Source organism: Vulpes lagopus, chromosome 2 (genome assembly GCF_018345385.1).
Source record: "Vulpes lagopus strain Blue_001 chromosome 2, ASM1834538v1, whole genome shotgun sequence".
Taxonomy (NCBI): domain Eukaryota; kingdom Metazoa; phylum Chordata; class Mammalia; order Carnivora; family Canidae; genus Vulpes; species Vulpes lagopus.
Genome location: NC_054825.1, coordinates 45,877,524 through 45,896,170, shown reverse-complemented (window position 1 = coordinate 45,896,170; position 18,647 = coordinate 45,877,524). Strand labels below are relative to the sequence as shown.

At 48.5% G+C, this 18,647-nt stretch overlaps 1 protein-coding gene across 2 annotated transcripts in view; it reads right to left on the bottom strand.

Moving 5' to 3' along the window:
* CELF6 (CUGBP Elav-like family member 6) overlaps window positions 1–14,990 on the bottom strand; it is a 29,128-nt gene extending 14,138 nt beyond the window's left edge. For both annotated transcript variants that reach the window (XM_041746720.1, XM_041746721.1), the window contains exons 1-3: window positions 14,704–14,990; window positions 10,836–10,918; window positions 2,272–2,320 (exon numbers count right to left, since the gene is read on the bottom strand). In XM_041746720.1, the coding sequence (XP_041602654.1) occupies window positions 2,272–2,320; window positions 10,836–10,918; window positions 14,704–14,965 (394 nt within the window). In that variant the 5' untranslated portion in view covers window positions 14,966–14,990. The remainder of the gene's footprint in view (window positions 1–2,271; window positions 2,321–10,835; window positions 10,919–14,703) is intronic.
* Window positions 14,991–18,647: the final 3,657 nt, after the last annotated feature.

Below are 18,647 nucleotides of genomic sequence, written 5' to 3'. Positions count from 1 at the left end.
TCATGGATGCATTTGGAGTATATGCTCGTTAAGAGCCATCATTTGTCAAGAAATACCCGTGTAACACATAACTACTAAAATTATGAATCCTACTGCCAGGCAGACCTCTATTCAACTAGATTTGCTTTTCCTGCTCTCTTGAGCTGCTCTGAATCTGAACAGGTGTATATAGGTGGGCTGCCACAGAATACAGAATTTGTCAATGATGTGACACCTGTAAAATCTGTGCAAAAAGGGGAGGAAAATGATAAAACTCAGGCTGATGCCACTGCATGGGGCTCAGATGATGAGGACATATGGACCAGGCCAAGCAGAAACATCATCCGAAGCCTCCTTTGTACAGCTGCCCTCACCCCAATGAGATGTGTTGGACTCCAAACAGCAAGAGTGCCCCCAGTATTGTGAACTTAGTTCTTGAACCAGATCCAAGTTGCATCATGTTCTGAACTCTGTGCATGCTATCCCCTTTGCCTAAACACCTGCTCCCTCTCCCCTCTTTTCTCTATTTGACTACTTCCTGTTCATCCTTGAGATCTCAGCTTGAATATTACTACCTCTGGGAGGCCACCTTGATCTCCCAGACTAAGATAGATGCGCCCTTGTTACTATGCCCACAATCTCTCCCGGACTTGAAAAGCACTGATCACACTGAATTGTAACCCCATGTACTATCCCTTCATAGCTCCAGAGCTCAATGAGGCCAGATGCCAGGTCTGCCTTGCTCACATCTCTATTCCTAATGTGGAATAAGTTACTCAGAAGACAGGATGAGCACTGGGTGTTTTTCTATATGTTGGCAAATTGAACACCAATAAAAAATAAATTTATATATAAATAAAGTTACTCAGAAGATGTTGGTTGGATGGTTGAATAAACTACAGCTTAAACTGTCTGCTTCTTAGCTCACTCAGGTACTCTAAGTTGGACTCTGAACTATGGGAGTAGTTAATGTTTGTGGACAAGGCCTAGAAGATGGCCAGCAATGGCCAACAATGACCCTGATGCCTAACGGAGCTTCCCAAAAGGCAGAAAATCTCGGGACAAGTGAACCAGAGGTTCTGTATGGAGGCTGGAACTTCTCAAAAACCTGTCTGGAAAGAATGAGGTTGGAAAGGAGGCTACGTGTGAGAAGGGGAGGAGGAAACTTGGAAATATCTCTTCAAGGCAAAGTAGAAGTGATAACATCTTGACCTGAAATTGAGAATCAGAGACCTGAGGTCAGATAATCCATAAAGATAAAGGAAGAATTTCATGGAAGAAAGAACTCCACAAGAGGCCCACAAAGCTTCCAGAGCCCCTTGTGGGTGTAGCCAGTGAACATGAAGTCTGAAAGGATGTGCAGAATTAGGAATCAATGAAGACCTGTCAATTGGGTTCCATTCTCTCCCAGACCATGGGCAGCTTCTTCCATCTAACAACACCATGACTGATCTTAGGTAAGGCAGGGAGAGAGTCTCATTCAAGGGAGAGAGTCAGCAGACATCAGGGCAATAGGCAGATATCCTGGAATGATATAAGACCCAAGGGTGAGAAAGACGCCAAAGGACTGACACCAGAAGCCAGCATCACTTTTCCAGTATGGAAGCTGGCTGGAATGTAGCTGGTTGTCAAAAGGCACAAGCTTTCTACCCCTCCTGTTCTTTTTTTTTTTTTCCCCCTCCTGTTCTTAAGGAGCATCGGTCTTTCTGCACTGGTAAACAGTGTTGCTAAAAAAAAAAAAAAAAAAAAAAAAAAAAGACCTTCGAAGACTTGCCATGCTCCTCACCAGTATAGAGTCGATTCCTTCATATGGCCTGCAAAGTCTGTCTTACCAGACTCATCTTTTACCATAAGTAACTAGGCAATTGCAGTGAAGAAATGAACGGCTCCAATCCAGAGTGGACTGGGTCCTCTATGATCAGAAGAATATGAAAAAAAAAAGAGAATCATTCCAGCCTAGTTTTTCAAACAAATCTGGAAGTTCCACCTGAAAAAACGAGAATGAGCTCTCTCCAGGGCAAGGTAGCAAGAGCTCCCATCCTCTACCTCCAGTACCTTCCTAGGCTCTTCCCACCTTTTTTGTGTGTAGGGACCCTGGGACCCCGTTCCTTCTCAGGGAAGGGAAGAGCTGGAAACACTGAGCTGTTTCTGGTGCTGAGCAACTCTGGGCCCCACTTACCCCCTGACCCAAGGAAGCTCTGGTAATAAACCATGGGCAAGACTGACTCGAGGAGTAAGCCCCCCACCCCCTATGTGGGCGACACCCTGAGGTTTGTCACACAGGGAAGTTACCTCCTCGGCCCTCACTGGCAGCCGGCTTCACTTGGATCGGACGATTCATCTGAAAGACATTGGACCAAGACACCCAGTCAGCATGACTACCTGGCCCTGAACCCAGCTTCTCCTCCCCTGGATGCCTCAGGATCTAAGCCCTGGCCCCTTTGAACTCTGTACCCCACCACTCTTACAATGGACTATAGATTTTCTCCAAGATTCTTCCTTAAACTGGGGAATTCAGAAGGTGCTGAAACCTGAAGGGTGGGGTGATAGGAAGCTTGGTGGCAAGCAGGATGGACTGTGGTGGCAAAAGAGATCCTGCTCTGGGCTCTGGGCTAGGATTACGTGAGCCCTGTCCCTCTGGCTCCTGGGCCTCCTTAAAGGCTTTGGGTGAGAGGAGTTGGGTGGGAGGGTAGAATTGACACTGAAGATTTGTGTTTTGTTAAAACTGAGACTATAATTCTATATGTCATTTAGATTAAACAATCTGGGAATCCGACTTTGTGCTGTCTACCCCAACTCTGCCTTTTAATGGTTGTATGACTTCAAGCAAGCCATCCTCTCTCGGATTCAGCTTATTAAATGAGGGAAAACCTTCCCCAGCCTCTATGTCACTACAGTTTCTACACTCACCTACTCAGGTCCCTCCCTGGGCCCCCCTTCCCTTGAGGATGCTGGCATTCTCCAGGGCACCATCCTCGGCCCTGCTCATCCCGCTGTTCCCATTCTTCCTGAATAGTCTCGCCCACACCCACAGCCTCAGCTACCATCCTCACAGGGCTGACTCAGAGCTCTGCATCCCCAGCCCACACCTCCCTCCTGGGCTTCAGATCCATGTACCAGCTACTTGCTGGACATCCTGACTAGAAAGTCCCACTGGCATCTTCCACTCAACACACCCGCACCAGAGCCTATCTTTTTGCCGGGACCTGATCCTTCCAGTCATCCAAGCTAGAAACCTGGAAAGCAGCTTGACTCTTCCCTTTATCCCCTCCCCCACCAACCGATTTCGCCTTCTAATTCAGGGGTTCCCTGATCAGGGCTGGATAAGAATCACCTGAGAACCATACCAGACTCTCAAGTTGGGGGACTGTATAATTTGTAAAAGCTCCTAGGTGATTTCGACATACACCCCCACACATTCCCATCCCCCAACCACCCTGAGAGAATTCATGATTGAATCCCCATCTCACCTTCCTCTCATGGGTGTTGTGGGGATCACATGAGATAATGGGGACGCAAAAGGTCTTTGTAAACTGCCAAGAGCTGGGTGCGTAGGATGTGAGGAATTATTGTTGGGGGCAGACAGCTGAGTGCCGGGAGGAAAGAACAGCGGCCTTCCCGTTCATGGAGGAAGGGGTACTGATGCCCATCTGGCCTGAGAAGGTGATGATCTGACCCCCTCCCTTCAGGAAATGCACTGTTTCTGCACCAATCAGGGCCACTCCATCCTCTACCAATGTGCTCGTTGCCGAGACAACAGGCAGCTTCCTGTTACCATAGCCACAAGTGCTACCTAGTAACCATGGTAACGCCCTGGCAGTCACAGTTGAGCAATTTCCTTTGGATCAAATTTGGGGGTGGGGGAGTGGGGAGGGCTTATTTCAAAAAAAAAAAAAAAAAAAGAGGAAAGGAAAACAGGCCAGGCCTGTACCAGCACAATCCCCCTCCCACCCAGGGCTCAGGTTCTTATACGCTCTGACACACCCACCCGCTGGTGGTGGAGCCCCTGCAGTGTACCAGGTTGTGGGTGGGGGCCGAGACACCGACAGGACTCAGGCTGCAGTCTAGAGGGGATGACAGATCAATCCAAGCAGATCAGGGCGAGCTGGACAGGTCTGGATTGGCCGGGACCAGGGACCAGGAGGAACGGGAACCGTCCCTGGGCATGGCCACCTGTGATTGTGGAGGAGAGACCAAGAGACAGAGCCATGGAGAGCAGAGAAACAAGGAGGATGAAGAAACACAAGAAGACAGAGATGATAAGAGAAAGAGACAGACCCAGAAAGGGGCAAGGAAAGAGAGATATACTGGTGGATACGGGAAGGAAACGAAGGGATACGGGGTCAGGAAGGAAACACAGGGAAGGCAGGGAGGAGTATGGCAGGGGAGGAGAAACGGGTAGAAGCCTGGGGTGGGGCGCAGTGAGCGTGAGCAAGACCATCATTATTTTATTAGTTCTTAAATAGATCCTGAGAATTTCTCTCTGGAACCTAGAGTGACAAGCACATGTGACAGCAGTGGTTTCCATGGCAGCTGCCTAACCGGCTGGGTTTCTGGAGAGATGGAGCTCATGGGGGACACCCCTTTCCCCCTCCCCCACTCCCCCACTCTTGAATGGAGCGTGGGCCTCAGGTGGTATATACATGTCCCATAGACCTGAAAGACTCCAGCCTCCGAGAGTCTGGGCACCTAGGCTTTCCACCACTCGGGCATGCTGCCAGCATTTCCTGGGAAGAGCCCTGGGCTGAGCCCTTCATGGGAGACAGCAATGACCCCTAGGACTGTCCTCCCATGACTCACAGAGGGGAAGATGATGCCACCATTTCCTAAGAGCCCACTATGTACCAGGCCGTTTCTGGGACACTTTACATACATCGCCTCTAAATTCCTTCCAACTGCTCTGCAAGGTAATACCACTGTCCCCATCGTATAGCTAGGAAAGCTGAGGCTGAGGGAGTTAAATCACTTGTCCAAGTTCACGTGGTGGGTAAGTGGTTGAGCTGGGATTTGTCCCCAGGTCTGTCTGCTGCTGAAGTCCATGATTTTACATTGTCTGCTCAACTCCATTCTTAAGACATGAGCACAAGTAACGAGGCACAGAGTGACCAGGGCCTTAGGAGGAGTGCAAGGGAGAGTGCTGTAGGAGAGGCTGACTCCAGCTGGAGAGATTGACACAGGGAAAGCTTCACAGAGGAGGCAAAGTTTGACCTGGGCCTTGCAGGACTGGGGTCATTGGGTCCTGTGGCGATAATGGAAGAGATAGAGCTGGAGGCTGAGCGCTCCAGATGGCTGGGGGATGGAAAGGGAGCTGCAAGTCTGAAGGAGTCTGTGGCTCCGTCACTGGCAACTTCTCTAAGGTCTTTGAGCCTCAGCACCCACATTAGTAAAAGGGGGAATCATGATCCTACCTTGCAGTGTTGTGTTTGTTTTTAATCGAAGGGTGTGAAACTAAAAGGTAGCCAATGGCCAGACTGGGGCAGATTGTGAAAACCACCATAAAGAATTTTGACTCTATTGTATTTCAAAGGCAACAGGGATCCAGGGAAGGATATTAAGTAGGGAAAGATCCCATGAGCCGTCACTATGCAGAAAAAAGATTGTAAAGGGAAAGATCAGAGGTGGGAAGATCAATGATACAGGTAAGGGGTGAGGGTGACCTGGACCAGGGCAGAGGAATATGGACAGATTCAAGAGGTAGTTAGGGTGAATTAACAGGACTAAAATCCTATTGGATGTGGGAACTGAGGGAGAGAAGGAAATATTGGCTGACTTCTTGGTTTATGGCTTAGCTGTTGAGGAAGTTGGCAGTTTGGGAGTTTGGAGATTCAGGGAAAATCCCAGGGGAGGAGCCCGAGAGGAAGAGGACAGAGTTGGGAAGAGTGGTGGTTCTTTGGTCGCCACTGGGAAGTGGTTGGGGAGGACACCTGGGATTTAGGTCTGCTCTGTGTGACTGGAGGAGAAAGAGAGCTGTCTGCATGAACTACCTGAGCAGCTCTATCCTGCCTCATTCTTGCCACAGCCAGGGGAGAGATGTGGAAGTAGGGTGAGGTAACCCGGCTCCCCTTTGAGGAAAAGAGGGCATTGCCTTCTTGGCCAAGAATTTGTCATGGGACCTCAAGTGAGCTCCTGCCCTTGGCTGAGTACCTATTCACTTGAGAGTTTCCCATGTAGATAGAGTCCAGGCCCACATCTGCTTCAGGGCCCAGCCCTAGAGGGGAAATCAAGGGAGAGAATGTCAGAAAGAAGAGAGAACAGGCATTAGAGTGGGGAAGGTTGGACGCAGCACAGACATATATGAGGCCCTGGTACTTTAGCCCCTGCCAGCAGAAGGGAAGGCAAAGCCCTACACTCTTTCCCTGCTTGATACGCCTACAATTCCTGCCTTGGGCTCAGCATTACCCTCTTTAGACACTTCTGTCTTGATGCCAACTATTTCTTACACTGAGCACTTGCACTCTCAACCTCTTGAGAGCCCCCACCATGGGAAGAATTTATTAGGATTACTGGTGGGTCTACAGAGAGGTTTATAGATGCAGGGAAGAGAGAAGCAGAGAAAAAGCAAACTTCACCATTTTCAGCTCTTTGTTGTACCTCACCCCCTCTTCTAATTCAATCCACTGCCAAGTTCCACTAGTTCTAGGATTTATATGAATACCCAAAATAGCTCTCAAGTCTATCTTCTCCTCCCCATTTCTGCCCTATCCTCAGCTCTAGGCCAGCATCATCATTCAGCTGCACTCAAGCAACAGTGTCCCAAAGGATCATCTGCCTCTGATGTTGCTTCCTCTCTAACTGAACCGTCATACTGTAGCTGGACTGAGCTTTTAAAACCAGTCCTTACTCTTCCATGATTAAAATCCACCCATGGTTCCCCATTGCAAGTCTCCCAACAAAGCCCAAGATCTTAAGATTGACAGCCCAAACTTGTGAGTCCTGCCTCCCTTGCTGCCCCAAATACACAATACTCTCCCCTCACGTAGAGCCTTGGCCATCTTCATTGAACACCTTTCCTGCCAATTCTCAGACTGTACCCAGAATTCCAGAAGTTGCCTTGTCTTTTAGCTTTCTAGACCCTCAAGTGTGATGAAATATGGTCATAATTGGGCTCAGGTAGCATTTCCTCTCTCTCCACTCCTGATGCTTCCTATATGTGCCCAGATGCAAACCGCACTGAAATGCAATGACTTATTTATGGGCTGGAAAAGCTACTTGAGGGCAAAGGTTCTGATTTACTCACTAGGCTCATGCTAGCACACACAGTGCCTTTGTGTGAGTTACAAAAAGGCACTCCCCCAACTTTGTGGATGAATTAGAAAAAAAATGTGCCTCTTCTTTTGGGCTGACACAGCGTTGTGATAATATGCATGGCTTGGTCAATAGAGCATGGCTGAATTTTAGCTCCCACTTGCCCTTTCCACTCAAGCTGTTTTGTGCAGGGCACAACCTGCAAAAGCAAATGAACTCAGTTATGTCTGTCTCCTTCACAGTGTTTGAAGGGATGAATGCCCAAGGGAAAGGAGGTCATGAGCAGGGAGGGAGAAGTAGAGGGGCACCTTCTGGGCTAAGGTTGGTCTCTCCTTCTTTAGGTATATTTTGGAGCCTAGAATGAGGCTGTAAGAAGTAGCTTTAGCTTTATGGAAAAGGAGCTACAGAAGATGGAACAGACCACTGAGGTTTCAAGGAAGTCCTGAATAGGGAGTCGAGTTTTGATAGGTAATAGAAATTAGCAGGGGCATGTGGAAGGGAGCCAAAGGGAGGTCCCAGTCCAGTAGATACTATGAAATGTTCCTTAGGGGTTCAGGCTTTTTATTTGGGAAGACCCAACCTTTCCTGCTCCCATAGTGACAGTCCTGCCTGTCTTTAGTAGGAGCCCAGATTGAAGTCTTTCCCTGCTTCTCCAGCAGATGGCAGCTGTGCCCAGGACCCAGGGCCTACAGAGAGCTGGACACCCTCCTCCCTTCATGCTAGTGGGCCTGAGGCCAGGTGACTAAAGCTGCTGCTGCCCCTGGCAGGCCCAGAGGAAAGATTGATGGCACGGACATTGCTTGGGCTGGCCAACAGAGCCATCGATTTTCATTTAGGAGAATAATTAAATATTAATTTTCACTTTGTTAAGCTGGAGAAGGTGAATAAAGCCAATCCTGGCAGTACAAAGCCAAGGCCATGTTGGAAGCATCCAGATAAAAGGGTAGGAGAGGGCAGATGTACCCAGTCACCATCCCCTCCAGAACCTTAGACCCCGTCTACCACCAGCTTGGCGTAGGTAATAAGTGTAGTGTGGTTAAGTGAATGAGTTCTGAAGCCAGACTACCTAGATCTTCCCAGATCTTCCTCCGAGTAGCTACATAACCTTGGGCAAGTCAATTGTTTCCTTTGACTGAGTTTCCTCATCTGTAAAATGGGAAGGCCAATAATACCTTCTTCATAGAGGATTAAATGACTTTGAACAGGCAAAATGCTAGGAACACTGTCTGGAATCAACAAATGCTATTACTATTATTATGTCTCTTTTCTCCTTCAGAAATTATTCCACTAGGCTAGAGTGTCGTAGGTCTTATCTTAGGTGCCCTCAGCCTTATATGGTCCTCCCTTCATGGAGCCATGTGGCTGGTTGAAGAGGGTTGTTTTTTTGTTTTGTTCTGTTTTTTTTAATCCCAAGTTCATCTTAATTTTTTCAGTGCTCCCATTTGCTTTTAGGATAAAGTCCAAATCCCTCAGCCTGGTATCCAAAGTTTCCTCTTCCACCACTGCCCTCTGGTGGATCTTCTCTCTGGCCTGGCCCATGCTCACATGGGCCCTCCTCCACACTCCCAACCCCATTTCACACCCATCTTGTTCCTTCTGTCTCTGCACCTTTACCATGCGGTTTCCCACATGGAATGTTACAGTTTGTCTCAGTGACTTTCAATTTTAGCAGCAGAAGTCATTTACTCTCATGGCTGGATGAGTAATAACTTCTACTACTACCCCTACAAATGCTGCTGTTACTATTACTACTACTACCACCAGCGGCTAACCTGTATTGAGTGCTTGTTGTATATCAAGAACTGTGCTGGGGGATCCTTGGGTGGCTCAGCGGTTTAGCGTCTGCCTTTGGCCCAGGGCGTGATGCTGGAGTCCTGGGATCGAGTCCCACATCGGGCTTCCTACATGGAGCCTGCTTCTTCCTCTGCCTGTGTCTCTGCCTCTCTCTCTCTCTGTCTCTCATAAATAAATAAAATCTTTAAAAAAAAAAAACTGTGCTAAGTACTTTACATGAGTCCGTTCACTTAATTATTATAACAATTCTATTAATTTAGTTTTACATATGAGGATGCTCAGGCTTAGAAGTAAAGACTTTCCCAAGGTCACACACAGAATTAGGGAGTGGTAGGGCCTGGATCCACACCCAGGTCTTTCTGACTCCAGAGTCTACACACAAGAGTCTTGGTGAGGGTAATATTTTGGTGTTTCTTGACGCTAGGTCTTCAAGAGTGAGCCTCATGTTGCTTCAGTTACTGGGATTGGTCCTACCGCCTGATGGTCCGCTAACAACTTGATCAGCTCTAGGTAAAGCTGGTGCCATTGCTGGACAGCTCCAATTCAGAGAAGTGATTCTTTATACTGAGCTGAAATTAGAGTGCCTGTTCCTTTTACCACTGATCTTGATCCTGCCCTCTAAAGCCACCCATAGAAAACCAAATCCCTCTTCAGAAACTGAAGATGGTTGCCCCTACCTCGACAGTAATATTTATTGAGCTCTTACTCTGTGTCGGGTATTTCCTAAGTCTCAATTAATCTTCATGATAGCACAGTTGAGCTAAGTGTTAGTATAACCCACTCCTTATAGATGAGGAAATTGAAGCTCAAGAATCTAAGTAGTGTATCTAGAGACACAGAACTGGAAAATGACAAATCTGGGATTCAAATCTAGGTCTGTGATACTCAAAAAGTAGTCTTTTTAATAATTATTTTTATGATATCTCCCTACTAAAGTCCCCATTAAACCTATCTTCTCCAGCCAAATATCTCCAATTTCTTCAAACCATCATCCATGACATATATTTTATGTCCCTATTCCATCCTGGTCTCTTTCTGATAGGCTAGTGATCCTCTTAAGTCTGAGGCTTAAAACTGGATATAGTCTCAGGCTTGGCCCATCCAGGGCATTTGAATAGTGCTCTTGTTGTAGACACATCACTCCTTTGACTCTGTCATATGATTTGCTCTTGGTGAACCCACTCTAGTTCCTAACAATCACCACTCCCTTCCTGCCACATGGTCTGTAGGTCCCACTTTGCTTTTTGTCCACTGATTAGCCATTAGCTAAGGCCATACTAGGGGCCATTGATATATAATGGCCTCAAATCAGATCCTCTTAGCTTTAACCACGTGTTTGTGAGGAAAGGAGGGAAAGCAATCTTGATGAGTCAAGGCACCCAAAAAAACATTACAGGAAGAGGACAGAGGGAAGTGCTCTTAAGGACCCTAGAACAGGAAAAAATAGAATGCCAGCCCAGCAGAGTCTGTACCCCATGTATCTGCTTATATTCTCACACCAGGGACAAATGACACATTAAGCCATGATTTTAGCCAAGGCTGACAAATTCTAGCATAGCCCACAACACTGATGCCTCTCTGAAAAGATAGGGTGAATACTTGGCCCAAGTGTTAAGTCCATTTCTTTGAGTCAGAAGACTAAATATAACAAAGAACCTACAGCTAGCTGTCCAGGGCACAGTGAAGCTCCCTCCTAGAGAGGTGGTTCTGCTTCTAGTTCCTTGTCCCAACCCAGCCCCTACATGCTACTTTGGCATGCACACAGGGCATGTTCCCAGCCTGAGGTGATCCCCACCCCCCAACCCGGGTGGACTTACCCCTGGCAGGGTCTTCTGCTCGTGCAGTGCACTCTGGGCCTTGAGAGCAGAGTCCCGGGCGCAGTAGGTGAGGAAGGCACAGCCTGGGGAGGAAGAGGCTGGCTCAGGGGGTTTCCTGAAACCCCCAAATACTCTTCCTGGAAAGACCCCATTAAGTGACAAACTCAAGGCCACTCTCCGTTAACAAGGGCACTGCTCTGAGAAGCCTTCTCTGCCTCCCACCTTCTCTGAAGGGAGAGTCTTCATGTGTCTGAGTCCTAGACTCTGGCTCTCTCTCATTTGCTTCTGGCTTCTTGCCTAGGGAACATGTGTACCCACATCCAGCCACATGTTCATACAATCCCACATCTCCCCTCCCCACTCCAGCCCTAAGTCCAGTTGGGGTTAAACCTTCCTAAGCGGCTTTGCCTTCAGCTTTAACCCCAGCCTCCCCCTTCCTTTTTGAATTCATACTCACAGACTCTCCCAGAGTCAGCCTCAATTCCTTCCCAACTCAGTTTCAGATGGGAGGAGGCAAAAAGGAGGAGGAGGTTTGGGAGCCAAGCCCAGGACTCCACAACTTCTTCTTAAGGCCTCCCTCCTCCAAGTTTGAAGCTGAGGAATGGGTTAGTTTGAGGCTTGTATGAAGGGGCTACTTTAAGGACTTTCTGTAGAGAGGACCTTTCAGGGACCTCCAATCCTATCCAAGGAGCTTGATCTGTTCAGTCTCCCAGTGCTCCCAGTGCTTCAAGATAGGGCCTGTTAAAGGGTTATTGTGCCCCCAAATCTTACTTCTCTAAAAGAGCCAGTGGTTCTGGGACAGAGAAGGAGACTGGGTTGAATCAAAGGATCAGTCCTACTTCTCTTTAGGTTCAGCCTCAGAAACTGTAGCCTGCTAGGAAGCACTGAGGCAAGGATCTCCTCCTTTCCAACAGCCATTGAGCACTCACTCATTCAGAAAATATTTGTTGAATACTTACTTATTATGGTGGGGCATTATAATGGGCTTGGGAATGAAGTGATAACAAGACAGACACATTCCCAGCTCTCACGGGGATTATGTGAAGAATCGTGAGGGGCAATAATTTGAGTCCAAAGGGTTGCGGAATGCTTCAAAGAACACACGGAGTCCTCAATAACAAATAGGGCTTAACCAGGTGACAAGATTATTTAAGGCTGAGGGAATAGTCCATATAAAGACTGAGGCAAGAATTTGGTGTCTTGGGGAAATGGCTGGAAGACTAGTTTGATTGGAGACTGGTGAAAGGAGGCAGAGTGGGCAGTGAGGTGTGCAGGGATCAGGTCACCTATAACCGTGTACACCTCAGTTGGATTTTGAACTTTCCCCTAAGAGCAATGAAGAACCACTAAAGGATTTTAAGTGGGGATCTGACATGGTAAGATCTATGCTTTCAAAAAGAGCCTTTTGAGTGTAGAAAGGAGAAAGGAGGAAGAGAAAGTGGATGTGAGAAGCTATTAGGAACTTCGTGAAGTTTTCCATTTAGACCTCAACAGACGAGTGAGGCAAATGGGAACTTTTTCTCTGATGTCTTCTGTGTGGCTGCCCCCTTAAGGTGTATGGCTCCCTAGTAGTCATTGAATTAAAGGGACCTTAGAGAACAACTGGGACAAACTCTCATTGTATCACTAGGGAAACTGACCCCAGAGAGTGTGTCAGTAGCAGAATAGGGGTTGGAATCTTCTAATTCCTAGGCTGATGTTGTTTTCAAAGCACTGCGGCTGATACCCTCAGTACCCCGCCATCAAAAAGAAAATGAGTCACTCTGGCTTTTGGATATCACTGTTTTTGGGGAGAAAGTGAGGAAGATGTTGACGTGGAGACCCTCCCCAATCATCTTGCAAGCAACTTTGCCTTGGAGAACTTCGGGTTGGTTTGGGGATAAATCACCAAACAACTGATTTTGCTTACATCTCTGCTCCATCTTCTGCCACTAAGCCATATCAGCTGACGTCAGAACTGGGCAGGGCCTGGGCCCCATCTGAAAGACTCAAGGGCCCAGTTGCTGCCCAAAGGAGCCCCACGTGGACTACCCGGGATAGCGGGTGGAAGAAGGAGGGGGGGAATGGAAAGACAGAGGAGCATGGCTTGAGGGAGAGACAAATGAAAATATAAAATAGGAAGAATTAGTGCTAAATGGAGAGGGAGAAAAAGGATGAGGGAATAGTCCAGAGACTGATGGTATTCGAGTGAGAAGAGTGAGGATTAAAGGTATCTTATACACTTCCCTTATTGTACAGATGGCCCAGAAAGACTAGCTTGTGCTTACATACGGAAATAAATGTCTAGAAAATAAGAAAGCAAGTAGCTATGGATGGATGGACAGCCAGGCAGTTGGACCGCATTAGAAGGAATCTGGATGATACAGTCTTACTCTTTCATGCTCCCTTGAAAGTAACCCCACCCCAAAGTGTGGAAGATGCACCGCTACCTCACTGGTCCCAGATCTTCTATGGGCATTTTCGTGAAGCCCCTGTGTAAGTGTGCCTAGGAATTTCCCACGGCCTCCCAGTTGAAAAGAGGTGGCAGCCTGATTCTCTCAGTCCCTGGGAAAGTATCTTTAGCTGCTACCCAGGGCCTAGCACTTTTCTCCCAGGAAAATCATGGAGGATAGTTGGTGACCCTTCCCCCTCAAATCCTGAAACCAAAGCATGGTGAAGATGGGGAGTGGTAGAGGTGTTTCTCCTCAAATAATTTCCTTCCCCTGCCCATGTATGACATGTGACTCTGGCTCTCTTACTCCAGCCCAGCCTGGACAGACTTTTCTGCATGTAAACAAGCCTCCTCCCTCTCTCTACAGGAAGAAAGGGGTGTGGCTGGACAGGACTGTGGTGCCTGTCTCTCTAGCAAGGGCAGGGAGAAAATCCCTTCCGCCTCCTCGACCTGACCCACCCTGAGGCTCTGGTCCACAGGCTCTGCTCCAGGACCAGCCTGTGAAGGAAGGAGAGCAGGCGGCCATAAAAAGGATTGGGGAGGGGTAAAGATGAGGCACCAGAGTGGGGGAGATTAGGGGATAAAAGAAGTGTGGGTTCAGCTGACAGGAAACCTGAAATGAGGGGGCAACATGGTGGCAGATTTTTCCCAGCTCAGGTCAGCGTTCTGGACTCAAGTCAGAAGAAGCAGTGTTGGAATTCTAGCAGGGGGCTGGAGAGATTGGGTTATTGTTGAATATAAGGGTAGAATTTGGAGCCGAGAGCCTCCTGGGCTGGGGGGGGAGGGGGGGATTGGATTTTGTGAGTTAGCCAGGCCTGGATTCTTAGGAAAGGAAGATTTTGGGCTTGAGGGGGTGGTGGTTAGGTTAGCAGTCTGCATCAAAGGAAGGCTCTGCGAGGTTGGCTGGGCTTGGAGGCTACAATGAGGGGTATGAGTCCAAGACGTGTGTGCAGGTGGTGAGGCCTGAGTGGGCTGGCACCAGACTGGGGCAGGCGGTCAGAAATGATTGGGTCTGGGGCTTGGGAGATTGAGGGTGTTGGAGACCCAAAGGTCAAACAAGTTTCCAAATCCGAGGATTTGGGATGTCTGACGAGAGGGATGGAAGGAGGTCCAACTGAAAGGTCAGGACTGTTGGGATGTGAGAGGTGAAGGGGAGGGAGTTAGAGGTTAGAGTGGAGAACGTGTCAGGGGATGAGAGTGATGATCAGTGGGAGGATGTGAGAGAGAAAATTCTGGGTTGGGGGGTTCTGTGACCCGGGGAGGAGGCAGGGCTGGAGCGGGGCTGGTACCGGACTGCTGCTGGACTGACTCTAGGCAGGGCTGAGGCTGGGGCTGCAGGTGGAGGCTGGGGTTCGGGCCGGGCCCGCTCTCATCGGATTGGGGCAGGGCAGGGCAGGGCAGGGCTGGGCTGGGCTGGGCTGGGCTGACCCCGCGCACCTTTGTGGAGGCCGGTGAGCCGGTCCTTCAGCACCGTCAGCTCGTAGATGCGGCCGAATTCCTCGAACAGCGGCTTGAGGTCCTGCTCGTCCAAGCCCCGCGGGATCTGCCCCACGAAGAGCTTGATGGCGTCGTGGTCCTTCATGGGCACGGCCGGACCCGCGTTCAGCCCGCTCATGCCGAGGCCGCTGTCCGCGGTGCTGAAGCCCAGGCGCGGGCCGGGGCCGGCGGGCGGCGCAGACCCTCCGGGCGCCGCGGCCATGTCCCCGCCCGGTGCGCCCTCCCGCCGGGCCCGCCGTCCCCTCCCCGGACCGGTGGCGAGGGCCAGGGGGGAGGGGGCGGGGTCCGGGCCGGGGGCGTAGAGGGGGTGGGGCGGCCCGGGAGGGGGCGGGGCCGGGCGGCGGCGGCGGCGGCGGCGGCGGCGGCGGCGGGACGCTGGGGTCTGGGCCGAGGTCCCCGCGCGGCGCTCCGCGGGCTCCCGCCCGAGCTCTCCCGGAGCCGAGCCCCGCGCCCCAGCCCCCGTGCTTGGTGACGTCAGGCAGCCGGCCGCCGAGGCTACGCAAGCGATTTGCATAATGAGGACGCAGCGACCAATCAGCGTCGGAGCCGCCCGGGCTCGGCCGGGGGCGGGAGGGGCGGCGGGGCTCACGCGCTCGCGCTCGCCATGGCAACCGGACCCTCGGACGCCGCGAGTGCGCCCCGGGTGTGCGGGCGTGGCCGCGGGGAAGGCGCTTCGTCATGCGTGCGGCGGCCCGCGGCGGCCGATGCCCGCCTGGCGCCCGGGCCCCGCGCAGCCTCGCGCGCCCCCCGCCGCCCGAGCGTTTCCTGCGGGGCCGCACGGGGACCCCGTCCGCCGCTCCCCCCCGCCCCGCAGCATCCGTCCCCTCCGCGTCTGCGCCGCCTGAGCCCCGAGCCTCAAGCGCCTTCGTCCCCCCCACAAAGTAAAAGTGAAAATGAATCCTGTAAGGAGACACGAAAGAATAAAACAGAACTCCCGACCGCTCCTCGGACGCGGAGAGCGAGGCAACTTCTGAGATTAGCCGTGTTCGCTCGGGGGCCTCTTCCATCCCGATTCCGTGAGCTCCTTTGCCGGAAAAGGGAGGGGCGGGTCTGAGGGTCGGTGGGGGGGGGGGAGGAGAAAAGGAAATAGACACACCGTGCATCTAAATATTGGAAAGATACAGATCAAGTTACAGTTTGTTGCATATTTTCGCCTCTTATTTTCACAAATACACGTTTACAGTAAAAATGAAGAAAGAGCACCGGGGAGGCTCTGGTCCTGACCCTGGAGTCCTGGGGTGGAGTCCCCAGTGGGCTCCCCCGCGTGGAGCCTGCTTCTCCCTCTCCCCGTGTCTCTGCCTCTCTCTGTGTGTCTTCCATGATTAAATAACTAAAACCTTTAAAAAATAAAAAAAATGAAAAGTATGTGTAAAGCTGTTTTTTATATGGCTAAAAGTTGGCAAAAATACCGGAGCCGATGGAATCCCATTATTGTTGTTTATGTCTGAATGTTCTCTTGATAGGCTAGTGATGTCTGAACGGAAGAATCAATAGGGATAAATGGTTTATAAATTCTATAATTATTTCATAAAACTTTGCTCTGCTTTCTTTCAATAAAATTGCTACCCTCTGCCGATCGACTACTCCAAGAAACTTAGCAGCAGTAGCAATCGGAATTAACAAAATACAGAAACATTCAAATTCAGAAATAAATTGTGATTTTTGTATTTTTTTTACTTTTAATAAAAGCTCCACCTTTTAGTTACCTAATTATGAAATGCATTATCAGAACATTTCACTTTCACTCAGTTCGACAACATTTCACTTTCACTCAGTTCGACGTATTTTTTAACTTCCTCGAAACTTCCTCTTTGACGCCATGGATTATTTATTTATTTATTTTTTTAAATTTTATTTATTTATGATAGTCATACAGAGAGAAAGAGGCAGAGACACAGGCAGACGGAGAAGCAGGCTCCATGCACCGGGAGCCTGACGTGGGACTCGATCCCGGGTCTCCAGGATCGCGCCCTGGGCCAAAGGCAGGCGCCAAACCGCTGCGCCACCCAGGGATCCCGCCAGGGATTATTTATAAAGCGTATTGTTTAGTTTCCAAGTGTTTGGAGACTTTCCTGTTATCGTTCTGTCATTAATTTCTAGTTTGAGTTCATTTTGGTCAGAAATAATCAGTATGATTTCAATTCTTTTACGTTTGTTGAGGTTCTGTGACCCTCAGAATATGATCAAACTTGGAAGATTATTTGTTGGTGCTTGAAAAGAATGTACATTCTGTTGTAGTTGGGTGGAGTGTTCTATAAATGATGATTAGAACCTGTTGCTTGATGATGTTGTGGAGTTCTATATCTTTGCTGACTTTATGGGCAGATGCTTCATAAACTCTTAAGAGAGGGATGCTGTTGATGTATCCAATTTTACTTGTGAATTTAACTATTTCTCCTTTCAGTTCCGTTAGTTTTTGCTTCACAGATCTTACAGTTTTGTTGATTGGTTCCTACAAATTTAGAATTGTTATGTCTTCTTGGTGAATTGACTCTTTGATCATTACATAATGTCATTTTCTGTTCTAGATAAGTTTCTTGCTCTGAGATCTGCTTTATCTGTCCACTCCTGATTTATTCTGTTTAATGTCCGCATAGTGTATCTTTTGCCATCCTTTTATTTTCAGCCTACCTATACTGTTACATTTGTTTTTTTTTTTTAAGATTTGATTTATTTATTCATGAGACACACACACACACACACACACAGAGAGAGAGAGAGAGAGAGAGAGAGAGGCAGAGGGAGAAGCAGGCTCCATGCAGGGAGCCCGACGTGGGACTTGATCTTGGGTCTCCAGGATCAGGCCCTGGGCTGAAGGCAGCGCCAAACCACTGAGCCACCTGGGCTGCCCCTATACTGTTACATTTGAAGAGAATTTCTTGTAGACAGCATATAATTGGGTCATTTTAAAATCCAAGCTGCCAATCTTCATCTTTTAACTGCTGTATTTAGACCATTTATGTTTAATGTAAATATCCATATGTTAGGGCTTAAGTCTGCCACTTAGTTTTTTTGTTTTCTTTTTTCTTTTGCCTTCCTAAAGGTTATTTGTTCCTTATTCTAGTATATCATACATAATAAATATAACAGTTTGCTGGTGTTAAGATTTTATCAGTTCGAGTGAAGTATAGAAAACTTACCTACTTTTAAGTCCTTTTATATTCTCTCATTTATGGTATAAGTGACTTAAATATGCCCTCTTCATACTTTGAGAGGCACATAAGACAATGTTATTCAAGAACAATTTGAAAAACTCAAGAGGAGCAGTAAAGCTTCTTGTATACACCCATACTTTTGTTTTTTCCATTGTTCTTTCCTTGTTTCCAGACAACCCAAGATTCTTTTATCATTTATGTATAAAAAAGAAAACTTCTTTAGCCATTCTTTGAAAGGTGTTGTATTGGTGACAAATTCTCTAAATTTTCCTTAATCTGAAAATGTTTTGATCTCTTCTTTCCTTAAGGAACTTTTTGCAGATATAAATTCTAGTTTGACAGTTCTTTTCTTTCAACACTCTTCAGATGTGCCACTTAAAAAAAATGGCATCCATAGCCTCTCATGAGAAATCTTTTATCATTCAAATTGTTTCCCACCACCACCACCATAGGTAAGGTGTCATCTCTTTTTTCCTGCTTTCACAATTCTATCTTTGTCTTTAGTTTTCAGAAGTTTGATTGTAATGAGTCCTTTCCTTTAGAGAGAGAGAGAGAGAGAGAACATAAGTAGATGGTGACAGAGGGAGAGAGAGGATCTTAAGCAGGCTCCATGTCCACTGCAGAGCCCAGTGCTGGGCTTGATCTCATGACCCTGAGATCGTGACCGGAGCTGAAACCAAAAGTCTGACACCTAACTGAACTACTCAAGGTGCCCCTGACTATGATGTG